The sequence below is a fragment of the Gekko japonicus genome, unplaced genomic scaffold (genome assembly GCF_001447785.1).
Source record: "Gekko japonicus isolate JY-2015 unplaced genomic scaffold, Gekko_japonicus_V1.1 scaffold2043, whole genome shotgun sequence".
NCBI classification, from domain to species: Eukaryota; Metazoa; Chordata; class Lepidosauria; order Squamata; family Gekkonidae; genus Gekko; species Gekko japonicus.
The window spans coordinates 103,793-118,582 of NW_015166480.1; the positions used below are offsets into that span (position 1 = coordinate 103,793).

Here is a 14,790-nt window from a genome sequence, read left to right on the forward strand (position 1 = left end):
CAGCCATTGGCCACTCAAGAGTAATCATGTGCCATTGGCTGGGGGCTGGGTCCGCTCCTCTTCCCCGCCCACTGCCACCTTATCCACTGTCCTCTGTCAGAATAACTGCCAAACAACTGTCTCTCCTGATGAAGACACTTCTGCTTGGCTCCTGTGGGACTAACTTTTCCCTCAGTGGCTTTTGCTAGGCAACCAAGCTTGGTTCTGTCAGTAAAGAGACAAAGGAATGGAGCCCTTTCCAGGCCTTTGTGGGGAACTCATTGGGGCCAGTCCTGATGAGGATTGCCAGTTCCAGGTTAGGAAATTGCTGGAGATTTTGTGGTCAACTTTCAGACTTTCAGTGTAACCCTCTCCCCTGCCCACTACCAGCTTAGTCACTTTCCTGTCAGAATAAACTGTGAAAAAAGCTGTCTCTCTTGCTTGGCTCCACCATGGCTGGCTGGCTACTGAGGTGGACCAGTGGCCATCAAACTATTCTCTTCAGCCCCCTGCTGACTTTCCCCTAGGGTTGCCAATCTCCAGGTGGGACCTGGAGATCTCCCACTGTTACAATTGATCTCCAGATGACAGAGATCAGTTCCCCTGGAGAAAATGGCTGCTTTGGAGGGTAGACCCTATGACATTATACCTGCTGAGTCCTTCCGCCCCCCCGCCCAATGCTGCCCTCTACAGAATCCACCCCCCAAACCTCCAGGTATTTCCCTCCTTAGAGCTGGCAACCCTACTTTCCCCTCAGTGCCTGTTGGTAGGCAACTAAGCTTGGTCCTGTCACCTACTTTGGCCTTTGGGAGAAAACACATTGGGGCCAGTCCTGATAGGGTTGCCAACTCCCGATGGGAAATTCCTGGAGATTTGAGAGATGGAGCCTGAAGAGGGCGAGGTTTGAGGAGGGGTGGGACCTCAGACAGGTACAATGCCATAGACTCCACCCTCCAAACCAGTCAGTCCCTCATGGGGAACCATTGTTGCCAATCTCCAGGTGAGGGCTGGAGACCACTCAGAATTACAACTGCTCTGCAGAAGGGAGGGCAGAAGTCAGCTGAAGTCAAAGGGGCAGATAATGGTAGGTAGATGGTTAGCTGGGAAGGAGATAGGGTTGCCAACTCCAGGCTGGCAAATTCCTGGGAATTTGAGGGGTGGAGCCTGGAGAGGATGGGGTTTGCGGAGGGGTGGGACCTCAGGTAGAATGCCATAGACTCCACCCTCCAAACCAGCCATTTCATCCTGGGTAACAATTGTTGGCAATCTCCAGGTGAGGGCTAGAGATCACTCAACATTACAACTGCTCTTCAGGTAGCAGAGATCAGTTCCTCTGGAGAAAACAGTGGACTCTGTCATTATACCCTGCTGAGGTCACCACAGCAAATTGACACTGTTTGCCCAAAGCCACAGCACTCCCCCAGAGCCTCTTTCTAGATATTTATTTCCACAACGTCGGGCCTTATTCCTAGTGCTGTAATAAAGCAGTGGTGGTTTAGAGTTTGTGATTCAAAGAAATTTGTGATTCAAAGAAATTTTATTCCATTGAATGGTTATTTAGAGGTAAGATCTGGGGATTTTACTTACATGAGCCCCAGAGGAGCCAGCATAATAAATTATTTTCCGGTTCCACCTGAATATCTTTCCTATTTTAAGCATTTAAAAGTTGGTGATTTTATGGGAAGTGATCATCCCTCAATCTCTTTTTCTACAGACTTCTCTTTGGAACACTATTCTGTTCCAGCACAAAGCTTTTCTCTCTCCCAAAATCAAAATCAAATTTGTCCATTATGCTGGAGCTCTAACTCTATTGATAAGGCTTGTACTATAATGGGTTCCATTCTGTGTAACACCTTAATTAACAGGGTTCTGCAGTGAGACTCAGTTTCCAACTGTTTGTATAACTTGCATGAGGTATTGGAACTGTTTAGACCTCTCTATGTGAAAAAAGAACCTTGAGAGGAATAGCTGGTTTAATAGTGACTGTAGAATAATGAAGAGGTGTATTCAACAGAAGCATTGTGAGTTTAAAAGTAACTGTACAATATCAGTTCTCTGAGAGTTGATGGAACTGAAAAAATGTATACAGAGCTGATTAAGATGAGGAGACAGATGGCCTTAAGTAAGGAATGGGGCCGGATGTCTCATTTCAGCTATGAGCAGCAATGATAATAAGGCCTTCCGGTCCATTGTTATCATTACTATTACTCCAGATTTTAAAATTTCATACTGTATTGCCCCCTTGACATGGGAAAACCATGTCAAGAGGCTATTTTCTGATGCTAATGCACCTAGTTTGTCTTTGACTATTATTTCTCTTGATCTAATAGCACCTTGGCCTGAAGTATCAATTAATGAAGTTATATGCCTTCTTAATGGATTAAAATTAGGAAAACCCCTTGGCTCTGATCTAATTTCCAATGAGTTATTCAAGGCTGATCCACAATGGTGGGCCACAGTCTTGGCTCCAGTTTTTACACAAATTAATTCCAGTGGGTAAATGCTTGATCCATGGAGACATTCTGTTATTGTCCCAATATTTAAGAAAGAGTAAAAACTGGACCCATCCTGCTATTGACCAATTAGCCTCCTTTCCTCTTTGGAAAGTTATATTCTGCTTATCTACTCAAGAAACTTTTGGATTGGATGGAATTGTCCCAGATTGTGGAATACTCAGACTCTGTAATTGCAGCAGCAGCAGTAAAATTGACTATGGCCCCAGTCACACGGGCCGGATATCATGGGAGGGGAGGCATGGCTAATTGCCCTGGAGGAAACTAACGCGCGGCCGCCTGAGCACATGTCCCGGTCGAGGTCCCATGGTTAGGGAGGAAATGCCGACCAGACGGGTATCCTGCAGCGCGACACAGGAGCCGCGCCGTGCGATTGCACTAGCAATCGCTCTTTGTGCGCATGCACTGTTGGGTGCTGTTGCGCAACCTGCAGAGACTTGGGAGACAAAAAAAAAACCCTTGTGGGCGACGAACAGCAGCGGGCGCCGGATGCCACGTAAGTCCACCAGAAACGCGATCAGACGCCCGCCCTTGCCTCGCGGCTTCCGGAAACTAGTACCTCAGAGGTACTAGTTTTTTACTCCGCATCTTCGGTGGGAAGCCTCGGGTTAGCCACAGGAGCTCTACGCTTCCCAGATGTTGCGGTGTGATCGCGCCCGGAAAATCCGCTTACCATCCATATCGTCAGCGCGGCAAATGCTCTGTGTGACCGCAGCCTATGTGAATCATATTTTGCTTGATTGTCCCAAATTTTCAGCTCTAAGAGATGAACTGATCTCCCCTTTATTTAATCAGGACTTCCTCTCTCCAGAAGCAAAATCATCTGGGTTACTTAGAGACAAAGACAAACAAACTACTCTTCATGTGGCAAAATTTCTAGCAGCTGTTGTCAAATCACATGACAACTTTTGCAGTAGCAACCTTTAACTCTTCCATGTTTTCCTGTTGAACGAAGTTTATCGTGGAGTGAGGGTTTGCTGTTTGTGACTCCAGTTGCAAAAACAGTAAAGACAATAAGATAAGATTATGAAATGAACTTAAACTACTGTGGACAAAAGTCTCCTAGAACTTATTCAGGTTTTACATTTGGGCTCAACTGCTCAAGTACTCTGGGGGTATGAAGAAATTTATTTACCTTAGAAAAGAGGGTATGCCAGGGATATTTGCTGGTGCCTTTTTTATTCAATTTATAGCTAAATTATTAGGATCAATCTTTGATGACTGCTGCCACCCACTGGAACTGGCTGAGACCTGTGTCCCTGTACTGATTTACGCAGATGATGCTGTAATTTTGTCTCAAACCAGGGTTAATCTCCAAAGGGCTTCAGTTACTGTTCCTGAGAGAGCTTGGGGATTATTTGTCTGAAGTCTAAGATCTTGATTTTTACCAAGACAAGCATATGGAACCTGCTTCAATGGTCAATAAATGGGTCCAATATTTTTTTTTTTTGTACAACCTCCTATTTGGGAATCCTGAACAGTGGATATTCAACAATTATCAAACATTGTTTGGTGAATCAGAATGTTAACAACTGGTGGTCAGTTACAAAATATAATACAAGTATACTATATAAGTGGCTATGTACCTTAAATTCAAATACAAAAGATAAATAACAAAGAATCCTTCATATTGTCCTAGTGTACTGATTGGTGTCTTACAGTAGTTGGGAGCCAATCTCAATGTAAATTGAAAATAATCTTTGGTATAATAAAATCGATTACCATAGATGTAAAGCATCTATTTCTTTAGGAGTGTCATCAAATTGATTTAAATATTCTAGAATAGGGAACCAGGTGGCTACAAGGGAAGAAGTCGTAGGAATTTTGTCAAGTCGCGTAAGGTTATCCGAGAGTTTTGCCATAATATATAAATCCCACAGTTTCTTATGCCATTGTGAAACTGAAGGCGTCATTGCAGTTTTCCAGTGAGATGCAATGACTGTCTTAGCTGCAAAGAGCAGTATGGAGACCCTCTCCACCACTGAAGGAGCAGAGTCCTGAGCTACCCAACCGTTCAAAAAAAGATTTTCTGGAGTAGGTGTGATGTCAATGTTGTTAAAGGATCTGATTTTTGTTATAATTTTTTCCCAAAATGCAAGTATTTTCGGGCAAGTCAACCAACAGTGAAGATAGGTACCTGTGTACATTTGGGCTCAACTGCTCAAGTACTCTGGGGGTATGAAGAAATTTATTTACCTTAGAAAAGAGGGTATGCCAGGGATATTTGCTGGTGCCTTTTTTATTCAATTTATAGCTAAATTATTAGGATCAATCTTTGATGACTGCTGCCACCCACTGGAACTGGCTGAGACCTGTGTCCCTGTACTGATTTACGCAGATGATGCTGTAATTTTGTCTCAAACCAGGGTTAATCTCCAAAGGGCTTCAGTTACTGTTCCTGAGAGAGCTTGGTGATTATTTGTCTGAAGTCAAAGATCTTGATTTTTACCAAGACAAGCATATGGAACCTGCTTCAATGGTCAATAAATGGGTCCAATATTGAGCGGGTTAAAACCTCCTCCTATTTGGGAATCCTGTTCCTGGAAGATTTACCTTGAATCACCCAACTTAGAACAGTATGAAATGCTATAAATAGGTTTCTCCATAATTCCTGGAGTTGTGCAAGCCATCAAGTTGAAAGTGGTCCCCCTTATTCTTTATGGCTCAGCAATTTGCATCAAAGCTATCTCTGATAAAATTGATCAATCCCTGGCACAGTTTTTAAGAAAAATACTGAATATTCCCTGTTGTGTATCAAATGTTGTGTTGCAGGCAGAATTTGGACAAACACCCCTGGAAGCAAGAGTATGGTTCTTTGCCTTCAAACTGAGACTAGAATTGTTCTGTGCTGAAGATGGCTTGCTAGCCATTCTGAAACAGGATACCCACAAATCGATTTGGATGAAAGCCCTGGATGGGAAATTGATGTTAGTTGCAATGTCGGCTCATCATATTTCTGATATGGGCAAATCCAAAATGTTTTCTTTTATCAAAAAGCATGTCTTATAAACTGATTACACAGTTTTATCTTAAGATCCCATGAAGTTTGCTCACCCCTGTCTTTTAGTCTCTTTTCCCCAAAATCTTTACTCCCCCCCCGATACTGCAGAGTTTTCTTATTCACAAGATTGGATATTATACCCTCAATGCTTCTGCAGGGGAGATTTCTGAACAGGCCTTATTCCAATAGAATCTGCCCTTAAGGACTTAATGAGATTGACACATCTTTTTATGCTTTGCTTGAATGCAGGTTTTTTGAGAATATAAGGGATCATTATATTAAGCCTCTAATTGATCAATCACTTATAACCTGGAAACTCAGGCTCCTTTACTTTGTGATAAGAATCCTAAGAGCACTCTGCCAATAGCAAAATTCATTGCAGTCCGTTTAGCCCTTGTGTCCAAAAAATGAGGAATAGGAATCTTCTGCTGCTCAAGATTTGTTAATCAATGAGCTTTTAAGGGAATAAAAGGTAAAGGTAAAAGGAACTGGGAACCAACTTCAGCCTCCTGAATGAGGCCTGGATTTTGTCCATGGCAGATTTTTAGAGTAACTTAACCAAGGCCCCGGTCACACAGAGCATTAGGCACGCTAGAGAGATGGAAGATAGGCAGATTTTCTGGGCACGATCTCACCGCCACATCTGGGAAGCGTAGAGCTTCCGTGGCTGACCCGAGGCTTCACTCCGAAGATGCGCAGTAAAAAACTAGTTCCTCCGAGGTACTAGTTTCCAGAAATCGTGGGGCAAGGGCGGGCATCAGATCACGTTTACGGTGTTAGCTCGTGGCATCTGGCGCCCGCCCATGTCCCGTCACGAAAAGTTTTTTTGGTCAAGTCTCCACGGGTGCGCACAAGCACCCAACGGTGCGTGTGAACACTTGGGTTAAAAAAAACCCACAACCCCCGCGGCGGCGCTTCTTTGCCGTGCTGCAGGAGTGAGGTATGATCTACACCTCCCCCCAACCACGGGACGTCGGCGGGACGTCGGGTGGGACATTTGATCCGGCTGCCATGCGGTAGTTTGCTCTGGGGCAAACAGCTACGCCTCCCCCCCGCGATATCCGGCCCATGTAACCGGGGCCACTGTATGCTGGTGTTCTTTTTGGCTGTGGAGACTTTGAAGCTTCTCAGAGTCAACTTAAGCAACTGTAGTGTGGAAAGGGACTGTGGCTCAGTGGTAAAGCATCTGCTTTGCATACAGAGGGTCCCAGGTTCAGTCCCCAGAATCTCTAGTTAAAATGGTCTTACTGAGGCCATGGAAAGCTGCTGCTAGTCAGAGAAGACAATACTGGCATTGATAGACAAGTGGTATAAAGCAGCTTCATGTGTAGATTTACAATTTGCAATTATTTCTGCCATTTCATTTAGTGTTCTTTTCTTGCAAGAAACAATGACAAATGAAGCGAATGACTGATAGATTATCCATTTGGCAAATTCTTTGGTCTGTTTCAGAATAGGAAACAATACATAGTGCTAAATAGGGAGCACCATATGTTGAAAAGTCACTTGTTAATCACCATAAGGACGTTTATGCTTTTAATTCCAGCTCCCAATCCTTGTGCTGCTAACAATGGCAGAGGCCCATGCTCTCATATGTGCCTAATCAATCACAACAGAAGTGCGGCATGTGCATGTCCTCACCTAATGAAGCTGTCTGCAGACAGGAAGATGTGCTATGGTAAGTTTCTTTCCCCTCTCTTTAATACTTATTTTCTCCTGCTGTTATTTGTTTAAAAATTTTAAATAGGGATACTGCAGAAGTCCTATGCAAAGCTATTTGCTGATAACTCTTGACAGTACCTCTTGCTACACATGAACCCCATAGCTTGTTCCAGTGTATTCAGCTTCTGAAGCTTTGATGTGTACTGCTTCCCCCCCACCCCAATTGCAGATGTGTATAGTGTGTTTGCAGACCTTGTCTCTACAGAACAGGGAGATTTGCAAGTGAAAAGGGCATCCCCAGAAAATGATGATGCAGGTAAACTGCACAATAAAAAGTACTTTTAATTTCTACTTGCTCTTCTTCTGAAGTCATCTTAACATCATTGTGGGTCTTAAGAACTAGTTCATAAAGCAGACAGCCTCTCAGGAGAATAAACATATTAGAACTAGTAGATAATAGATGCAGAAATAATTCTCAAGCTTTCTGCTTTCAAACAAGTATAAAAAGTTTTATGTTTTTATTATGTGTGGATCTGACCAGCATTTCCACTGGGGAGAGAGCTTTAACCCCCCCCCCCCCGGGAAAGCTTGGAAATACAAGGCATAGGAGTGGGTTGAAACAAGAGTATTTAAACTGTTGGAACCTGCTGATTACTATGTACCTATTAAATAGCCTCTTTTATTCTTTTAGAAATGAAGACCTTTCTTCTTTATGCACGCCGTACAGAAATAAGAGGGGTTGACATAGAGAACCCATACTTCAATTATATAACAGCCTTCACGGTTCCTGATATTGATGATGTAACAGTTGTGGATTTTGATGCATCAGAGGAACGTTTATACTGGACTGATATAAAGACTCAAACTATAAAACGAGCCTTCATTAATGGCACTGGCTTAGAAACTGTCATCTCAAGAGGTAAAGCTTAGAAACTGTCATCTTCAGAGTGTGTGTATATATGTACACACACTCACTCTCTCTCTCTCTGTATCTCTTTTTAATTCTGTTAAGTATGACAATATTAATTTCTGGTTTTTTATGTTGCAAACAAAAATTGTATATTCACACTATAGATTTAAAATAGTTAATTCCTTAAACTTAATCTACAGGGTCTTGGGAACTTTAGTCTGAACATTCACAAACCAAGGACATTCTGTGGAATAATCTTAGCACTTCCACCAAATTATAATTCTCAGGATTATTTTGGGGAAATTGTGACATTTAAACAGGTATAAAATCAGTTTGTAGTACTGATGTTTCCCAACAGAATCTTAAAAGTTTGGGGTACATTGCTCTGAAGGGCTTGATTTTTAAAAACAAATTTGACTCTGTAAATCATAGTAGCAATCTAGAAAAGTTAACGTGTAAATACCATGTAGTTAAGATAACTTATTTGCCTTTCAAACTGCCTGCTGAAGAGATTTGCCTCCCTGAGTTCCTCGTGCTCACAGTTCATAGTGCCCAAGCTAATATCTGGAATTCTTATGCAGTTTCTCACATTCTTCACTAAACTAATGTCCTGCAATCAGCACTGTTTTATTACTGATGTATGAAAAGCAATGCAGGGCTAGAAAGTGTAGCAAATATTTTATTAGAATTTTGTTTATTATAATTTCAGTGTTTATATGGTGCTATATATTTTCAGCCTAAACGACTGACCTGAGATAATGTTTGAAACCAGAGTTTACCCTGTTTAAAACAATAGAGATGAAATAGCATCCTTGTAACTGTTGATAAGAAATTGCAATCCTTTTGAAGATGTGTTATATTTTGGAAAGAGAAGAAGCTTAACTAAAAAATTTAAATGTACTAGAAGACCAATTTGAGCAAGTATTTTGTTGTTTTATGTTTTGCAGACATTCAGAGTATTCGTGGACTGGCTGTAGATTGGTTATCACGTAATTTATACTGGATAAGTTCAGAATTTGATGAAACACAAATTAACGTAGCACGTTTAGATGGCTCATTAAAAACATCAGTTATACATGGAATTGATAAACCACAGTGTCTTGCTGTTCACCCAGCTAAAGGGTAAAGTGTATATATTTTCAACAGTAGAGTTATAATATTTTAAGCCTGAACAGGACACTTGTGGCACCTTAACAACTAACAAAATGTTATTCCAGCATCAGCATTCAAGGACTATACTACTTCAAGTGCAAAGAGTGCTTACTGGGTCATGAAAGGTAGCAAGAAATGTAATTATATAATCATTAAACGTAATCATTGGCCAAGTTCAGACTGGCAGTTTGGCCCGGCAGCCAAACATTTCAGGAGCGTTTCAGTAGCGGATTAAAGGGGCGGGTTCACACAGGCACATCTTTCAGGTGTCCCCCAGCCGTACTCAAGCTGTCTTGTGCCACTTCCCTCCCGAGTTTAAAAAGTACCAGGTGAAAGTGGTAGCAAACCATGTGTAGAGCGGGTTGATTCTGGTTCCCTGAGTGTGAACACAAGCGCTGCTAAGGTGGGAACAACCCACAGTCATTGATAATAGGCGCTGGCTGTTTCCGCGGCAGGCACCCATGCGCCCATGCACATAGGCGTGTGCAGTGGAGCACAGAAACAGCTGCTAACAGCCCGCCAGGGGCCGGCCGACAGTATGAACGCTCCCTTGCACTTCCTCCACGGTATCCTCCCGCTTCATTCGCTGCAGTGTGAACAGGTATACCGCAACCAAGCTGTTCCGGGTCTGTTCCGGGTCTTCTTTGCCACGACTCCCTAGTACTTCAAATTGCCAGTCTGAACTCAGCCATTGCTAAGATAGTTAACACTGGTAATGTGTAGGAAGTCTGGCATTTTGATCAGATGTTTGTTTTTAATCTCAATAGAAGTATGAATGAACTATTTTAGCAAGACCTGGGTATTAACTAACTTAGCAATGAACATTCTTTGTATTACAAGTCCTAACTTGTCAGCTAATGATCTTTGTATTACAGATGTTAGCTGGTTTGGTAAAATTTTGTCAGACCTCTTCTCTTAACCAAAGGAAGAGGATAGTCAGAACAAAATGCTTTAGAATCTACACTTGAGTCTAAATACTTGCAAATTGTGTTGGTAAGAGAGGTAGATGGAGACAATTTTGCCTGATTCTCCCTCCTTACTATAGTCTCCCCCTTGTCCCATGACATTGTCTCCATGACACACCCTAGCTCACAGCATGAGCTTAGGGGAACACATATGGGCCTGCTAGGGGAAGTCAGGAAAGATCAGCAAATGCTTGCAGTTTGTAGGATCCATCCCAAAGAAAATATGGTTTTTGTCATGCTTAAAACTTTAATGTACAAACTATATATTGGTATATAATCTACCATAGATTTTTATATATTTCTACTGTGTTTTTTGCATCTGTGTGCGTCTGACTATGAAACGGAAAATTAAGGCATAACATATGTAGTGCAGATGTGCAAACTACAATACAGCCAGTACTGTTTTAGTATGCTTTCTATGGCTAGGTTTTCGAAGTGTGTTAAAACTTTAAATTAATACTGCTATGTTGTCTTCCCTTCTGTTTTTCTTAAGAAAGCTTTATTGGACTGATGGAAATACAATTAATGTGGCAAATATGGATGGCAGCAACATCAAAATACTATGTCAGAATCAGAAAGATCCAGTTGGTAAATAAATATAATTATTTTTACATATATCTTTAAAATAAAAGCTAAGTAATATTAGTATTGATAGTACGCAGATGGTAAGAAAAAGTGGTTCAAAAGTTAGATAAACCTTCTGTTTTTGTTACATTACTGAGAATGAAAAAACAGAGAGTGGGGGATTGTCAAGTAAGTGGAATGCCAAAATAAATGGCTGTTATGGTGTTCTTGTCTGAGAGGGGTATGTCACAAGAGACCATGTCATAGATACTTGTATCTGGCTTATATCCTCCTTTGGTATAGTATTATATAATCAAAATTTCAGTGTGGTATTTGTTTGTGATCTCTGAAGTTCTGTTCATTTATAAATCTACAAGTTAAGCAAGGATCCTGTATAGGGTGAGATATATAGAAATAACTGCAGAGGAAACAGAAATATCAGTTCAGCGTCCCAAAATCCTAAGCAGCTCTTAGCACACCAAATTCTATTTTTAAAGTTCTAAATTTCCTCCTAAAATATATTCAAATGCATAGCCAGAACATTCTATGGTGAAGGGGGCATGAGTACATTGAGTGAGAGCTAGGGTTGTCTGGTCCAGAAATGTCATTGGGTATGTCCTCGTGGTGTCACATGAAAAAGTTGTATTAATTGTAGCACCTTACACACACCACTTGGCATCTACTACATGGTATTGGTAGCTCACAAGGGCTGCGGTGGCTGAAGTGGTTGGTCCAGAAATGGGTATGTCCTCGTGGTGTCGCATGAAAAAGTTGTATTAATAGTAGCACCTTACACACGGCATCTACTACATGGTATTGGTTGCTCACAAGGGCTGCGGTGGCTGAAGTGGTTAAGACACTGAACTGCAGACCAGTAGTTCAGCAGTTCGAGACCCGAGTGTCGCATGACTGAGTGAGCTCCGGTCTTCTGGCCCCAGCTCCTGACAACCTAGCAGTTTGAAAGCAGGAAATTGCAAGTAGATAAATAGGTACCACTTCAGTGGGAAGGTAACAGCATTCCATGCACCTCAGCATCTAGTCATGCCGGCCACATGACCACGGAAACATCTTTGGAGAGCGCTGGCTCTTCAGCTTGGAAATGGAAATGAGCACCACATCCCTAGAGTTGGATTTGACTGGCTTTTGAGCAAGAGAAACCTTTACCTTTACCTATTCGTATGTAGTCAAAGGTATGTGTGTGTGAAAAGGTGGGATATTTACCAGAATTAAATAAAAAATAAATAAAAATAATATGGACATTAACTAAGTGCTGATTGTAAAATACAGTTGAACTTATACTGCCAATTATTGTATCCCATTTCTAGTTTACATGTGCAGTAGTTAGCACAAGCAGGCATGTGTAGGAGTCTTTGATGAAGCCATATTTTTGCAATATGGGGCACCATCAGCTATCCAGGGAAAAGTTATATTTTTATGATTGTACTAGGAGACATTTTTTACTTAATTAGTGTACCTACATTCTTTTCTCAAGACATGTAGCAGAGCATAAGGTAGGGTTCAAGACTCTGTTGGGAAGGATGAGGCTGGGAGAGACAGTAATCAGTCAGTGATGAGTAGAGCAATCCTGTGTTCCACCTGTGCTGCAGCAGCTGGCCATGGCACAGCTGTGGCGCCTGTAAAGTACTGGGTTTGCACATAGAGACTCGGACTACGACATGCTAACTAGGCGCGTTTATTGTACTTTACAACAAGAGAACACACATGGCCCGGCAAGGGCCAACTGTATACACTCGACCCGGGCACACCCACAGTTCCATTGGGGGGTTTGAATTTCCCTCCAAGGTCCTATTGGAGGACTCAGGGGGGTCTAGGATCCTTGGTCCCTATTGTGTTTGGAACCAAGCTAAGGACTGAGGCCTCAGACCCCTAGTGGCGGTCCACGGACATAACAGTGCCACTAGTCACCTCCTTCAGGGGACAGTTGTGCAGCAGCCAAATGGGGGGAAAGATGCCCCAACAGTGTTGCCGGGTGCTGCCGTGGCGGCATCCATGGCGATCCTGACAGAGTGTTCCGTTCCAGTGTTGTTACAAGGTGGGGGTGGTGTGATAGGTCAGGCAGGACCAATGGGAGCCATGAGTCCAGGAGGCCAAGACAAGTGTCCATCACTGGCAGGGGGCGGAGAGGGGCATGCCATAGGAGCAATGCTATTCCTCTGCCCCATACCACCCCTTAAAGAGACCAGCTCCTGTCACAAGCCCCGGCCACCTGTCAGTGAGGAGAGAGGCATCACCTGTAAGCCTTGTAGGCACCCCATGGTGGCACTCTGCACCCCCAGTGGGGGATGATGAACAAGAACATGGATGTGAGGGTGTCCCCCACTAACCGCTGGCCGTGGCAGCCACATGGGTGCCCACACCATTGAGGTTATCCCCATGCCAACCTGAGTGCCACTCCTGCTGGAGACACAGGAGAAGGGGCACGGGTGTCAGGGAGGCTTGGAGAGACTCTGAGAGCAGTGTCTCAGTGTTTCCTCACCTGCATCCCTTGCTACAGCAAGAAGCCCCTCCAGGTGCCTGGAAGCTGCCATTACAGGTGCTGCCAGCCCCTCCATCCATTGCTGTCCCCTGGAAAAGGCTTCCTGTCAGTCACAACAGCTCTCCAGACTTTCACAAGGAGGAAGGGGTGGGTGGGATGGGCTGTGCCGGAGAAGGGTCTTTTGACTGGGGACTTAGCAAGTGGCTAGAATCCCCTCTCCCGTGGGGCACCAGCAGCCACATCCCCTGGGCTGCAGGTGGCCAGGTACAGGGCTTGGCTGGAGCTAGAGTTATGTCCCCATGGCCCTCCAAGCTCTGGTCATTTGTTTATATCCATCCTTGGTTATACGTCCCTCATTCAATTTCCTAAACGAGTCTTCTTTATTTCTCAAATCATTAGAAAGCCGATAATGGAGCCTCTATGGCTTCTTTAGGCGCCTCCCATTTTCCCTTCTCTAAGAAAACATTTGTGATTGTGCCTTCAATATTTCACTTTTAAGAAACTCCCACTCCTCTTGAACTCCCTTCTCCTTAAGTATTTCTGACAATGGGATCCTACCCAGGATACCTTTAAGTCTGTTAAGTTTGTTAACTTTAAGTTTGTTGTATTAGGCAAGCTTGAAATTAGAGACCTGGATCTTACAGAAAGACAAAAAGAGTAAATTTATAAAAGGAATACTTGCAGTCTTTATCTTCTTGCTGCAGTCCTGTGTTGCTTGCAAAACCACTAATAGGGTTCTCACAACTGTTGGAAATGTTACTGTATTGCCACATGGGGATCTAGTCAGAAGGAATGGAAGATTGGCTCCTCCTTCTTGCGGCATGAAATACAAGACTTGTTTTAATGGTCTTTTCCATGGCTGGACTGCAAAACTAAGTCTGTACTCATAATGAAAATGTTGAAGCTCTTACTGCATATTAAGTCCCACTTGTAATTTCAGATTCAGTGCTGAAGATATTCCCAACTGAATATGTTTCTTTTGTTTATATTTAAAAGATATGTACCGCAAGCAAGCAAAATCATATTGTTCAATTTACTTGTGCATGTTGGAAGTAATTTTGTTTTTAGTTACACAAATTTTCTAGTCTTTATGAGTGCCATAGGTGTAATCTTCGTGGGGGCGGCGGGGCATCAGCCCCCGCCGCAACATTGTTCAATTTACTTGTGCATGTTGGAAGTAATTTTGTTTTTAGTTACACAAATTTTCTAGTCTTTATGAGTGCCATTCCCAATCTTAATGATTAAAAAGTGGGGGGAAACCAGAATATGTGCAGAAAAAAGAGAAAGGATGGAGATAACTCCTCTGACCACTGCTTAGTGCAGTGCTCTCCAGATAATAACAGTATACCAGCTATGTTTCAGATTAGAATATTCTCATTGAAATGTCACCATTTGAGGGAACACCCATTTCAACATCCTCTCTTTTAATCTCTAGATTCCCTCTTTTTTATCTATAAAACATAATTTCTGTTTTTCCAATGACACTTCGTATGATGAAGAAGAAGAAGAAAGAAGAAGAAGAAGAAGAAGAGATTGGATTTATACCC

General features: G+C 42.7%; 1 protein-coding gene across 1 annotated transcript in view; it reads left to right on the forward strand.

Annotated features, from left to right (window-relative positions):
- Positions 1 to 14,790, forward strand: part of LRP1B (LDL receptor related protein 1B) — a gene marked incomplete at both ends in the record, with an annotated part of 332,345 nt that overhangs the window by 100,296 nt on the left and 217,259 nt on the right. The window contains 4 exons of the mRNA XM_015412125.1: positions 7,040 to 7,171; positions 7,847 to 8,074; positions 9,013 to 9,187; positions 10,676 to 10,770. Coding sequence (XP_015267611.1) covers positions 7,040 to 7,171; positions 7,847 to 8,074; positions 9,013 to 9,187; positions 10,676 to 10,770 — 630 coding nt within the window. The remainder of the gene's footprint in view (positions 1 to 7,039; positions 7,172 to 7,846; positions 8,075 to 9,012; positions 9,188 to 10,675; positions 10,771 to 14,790) is intronic.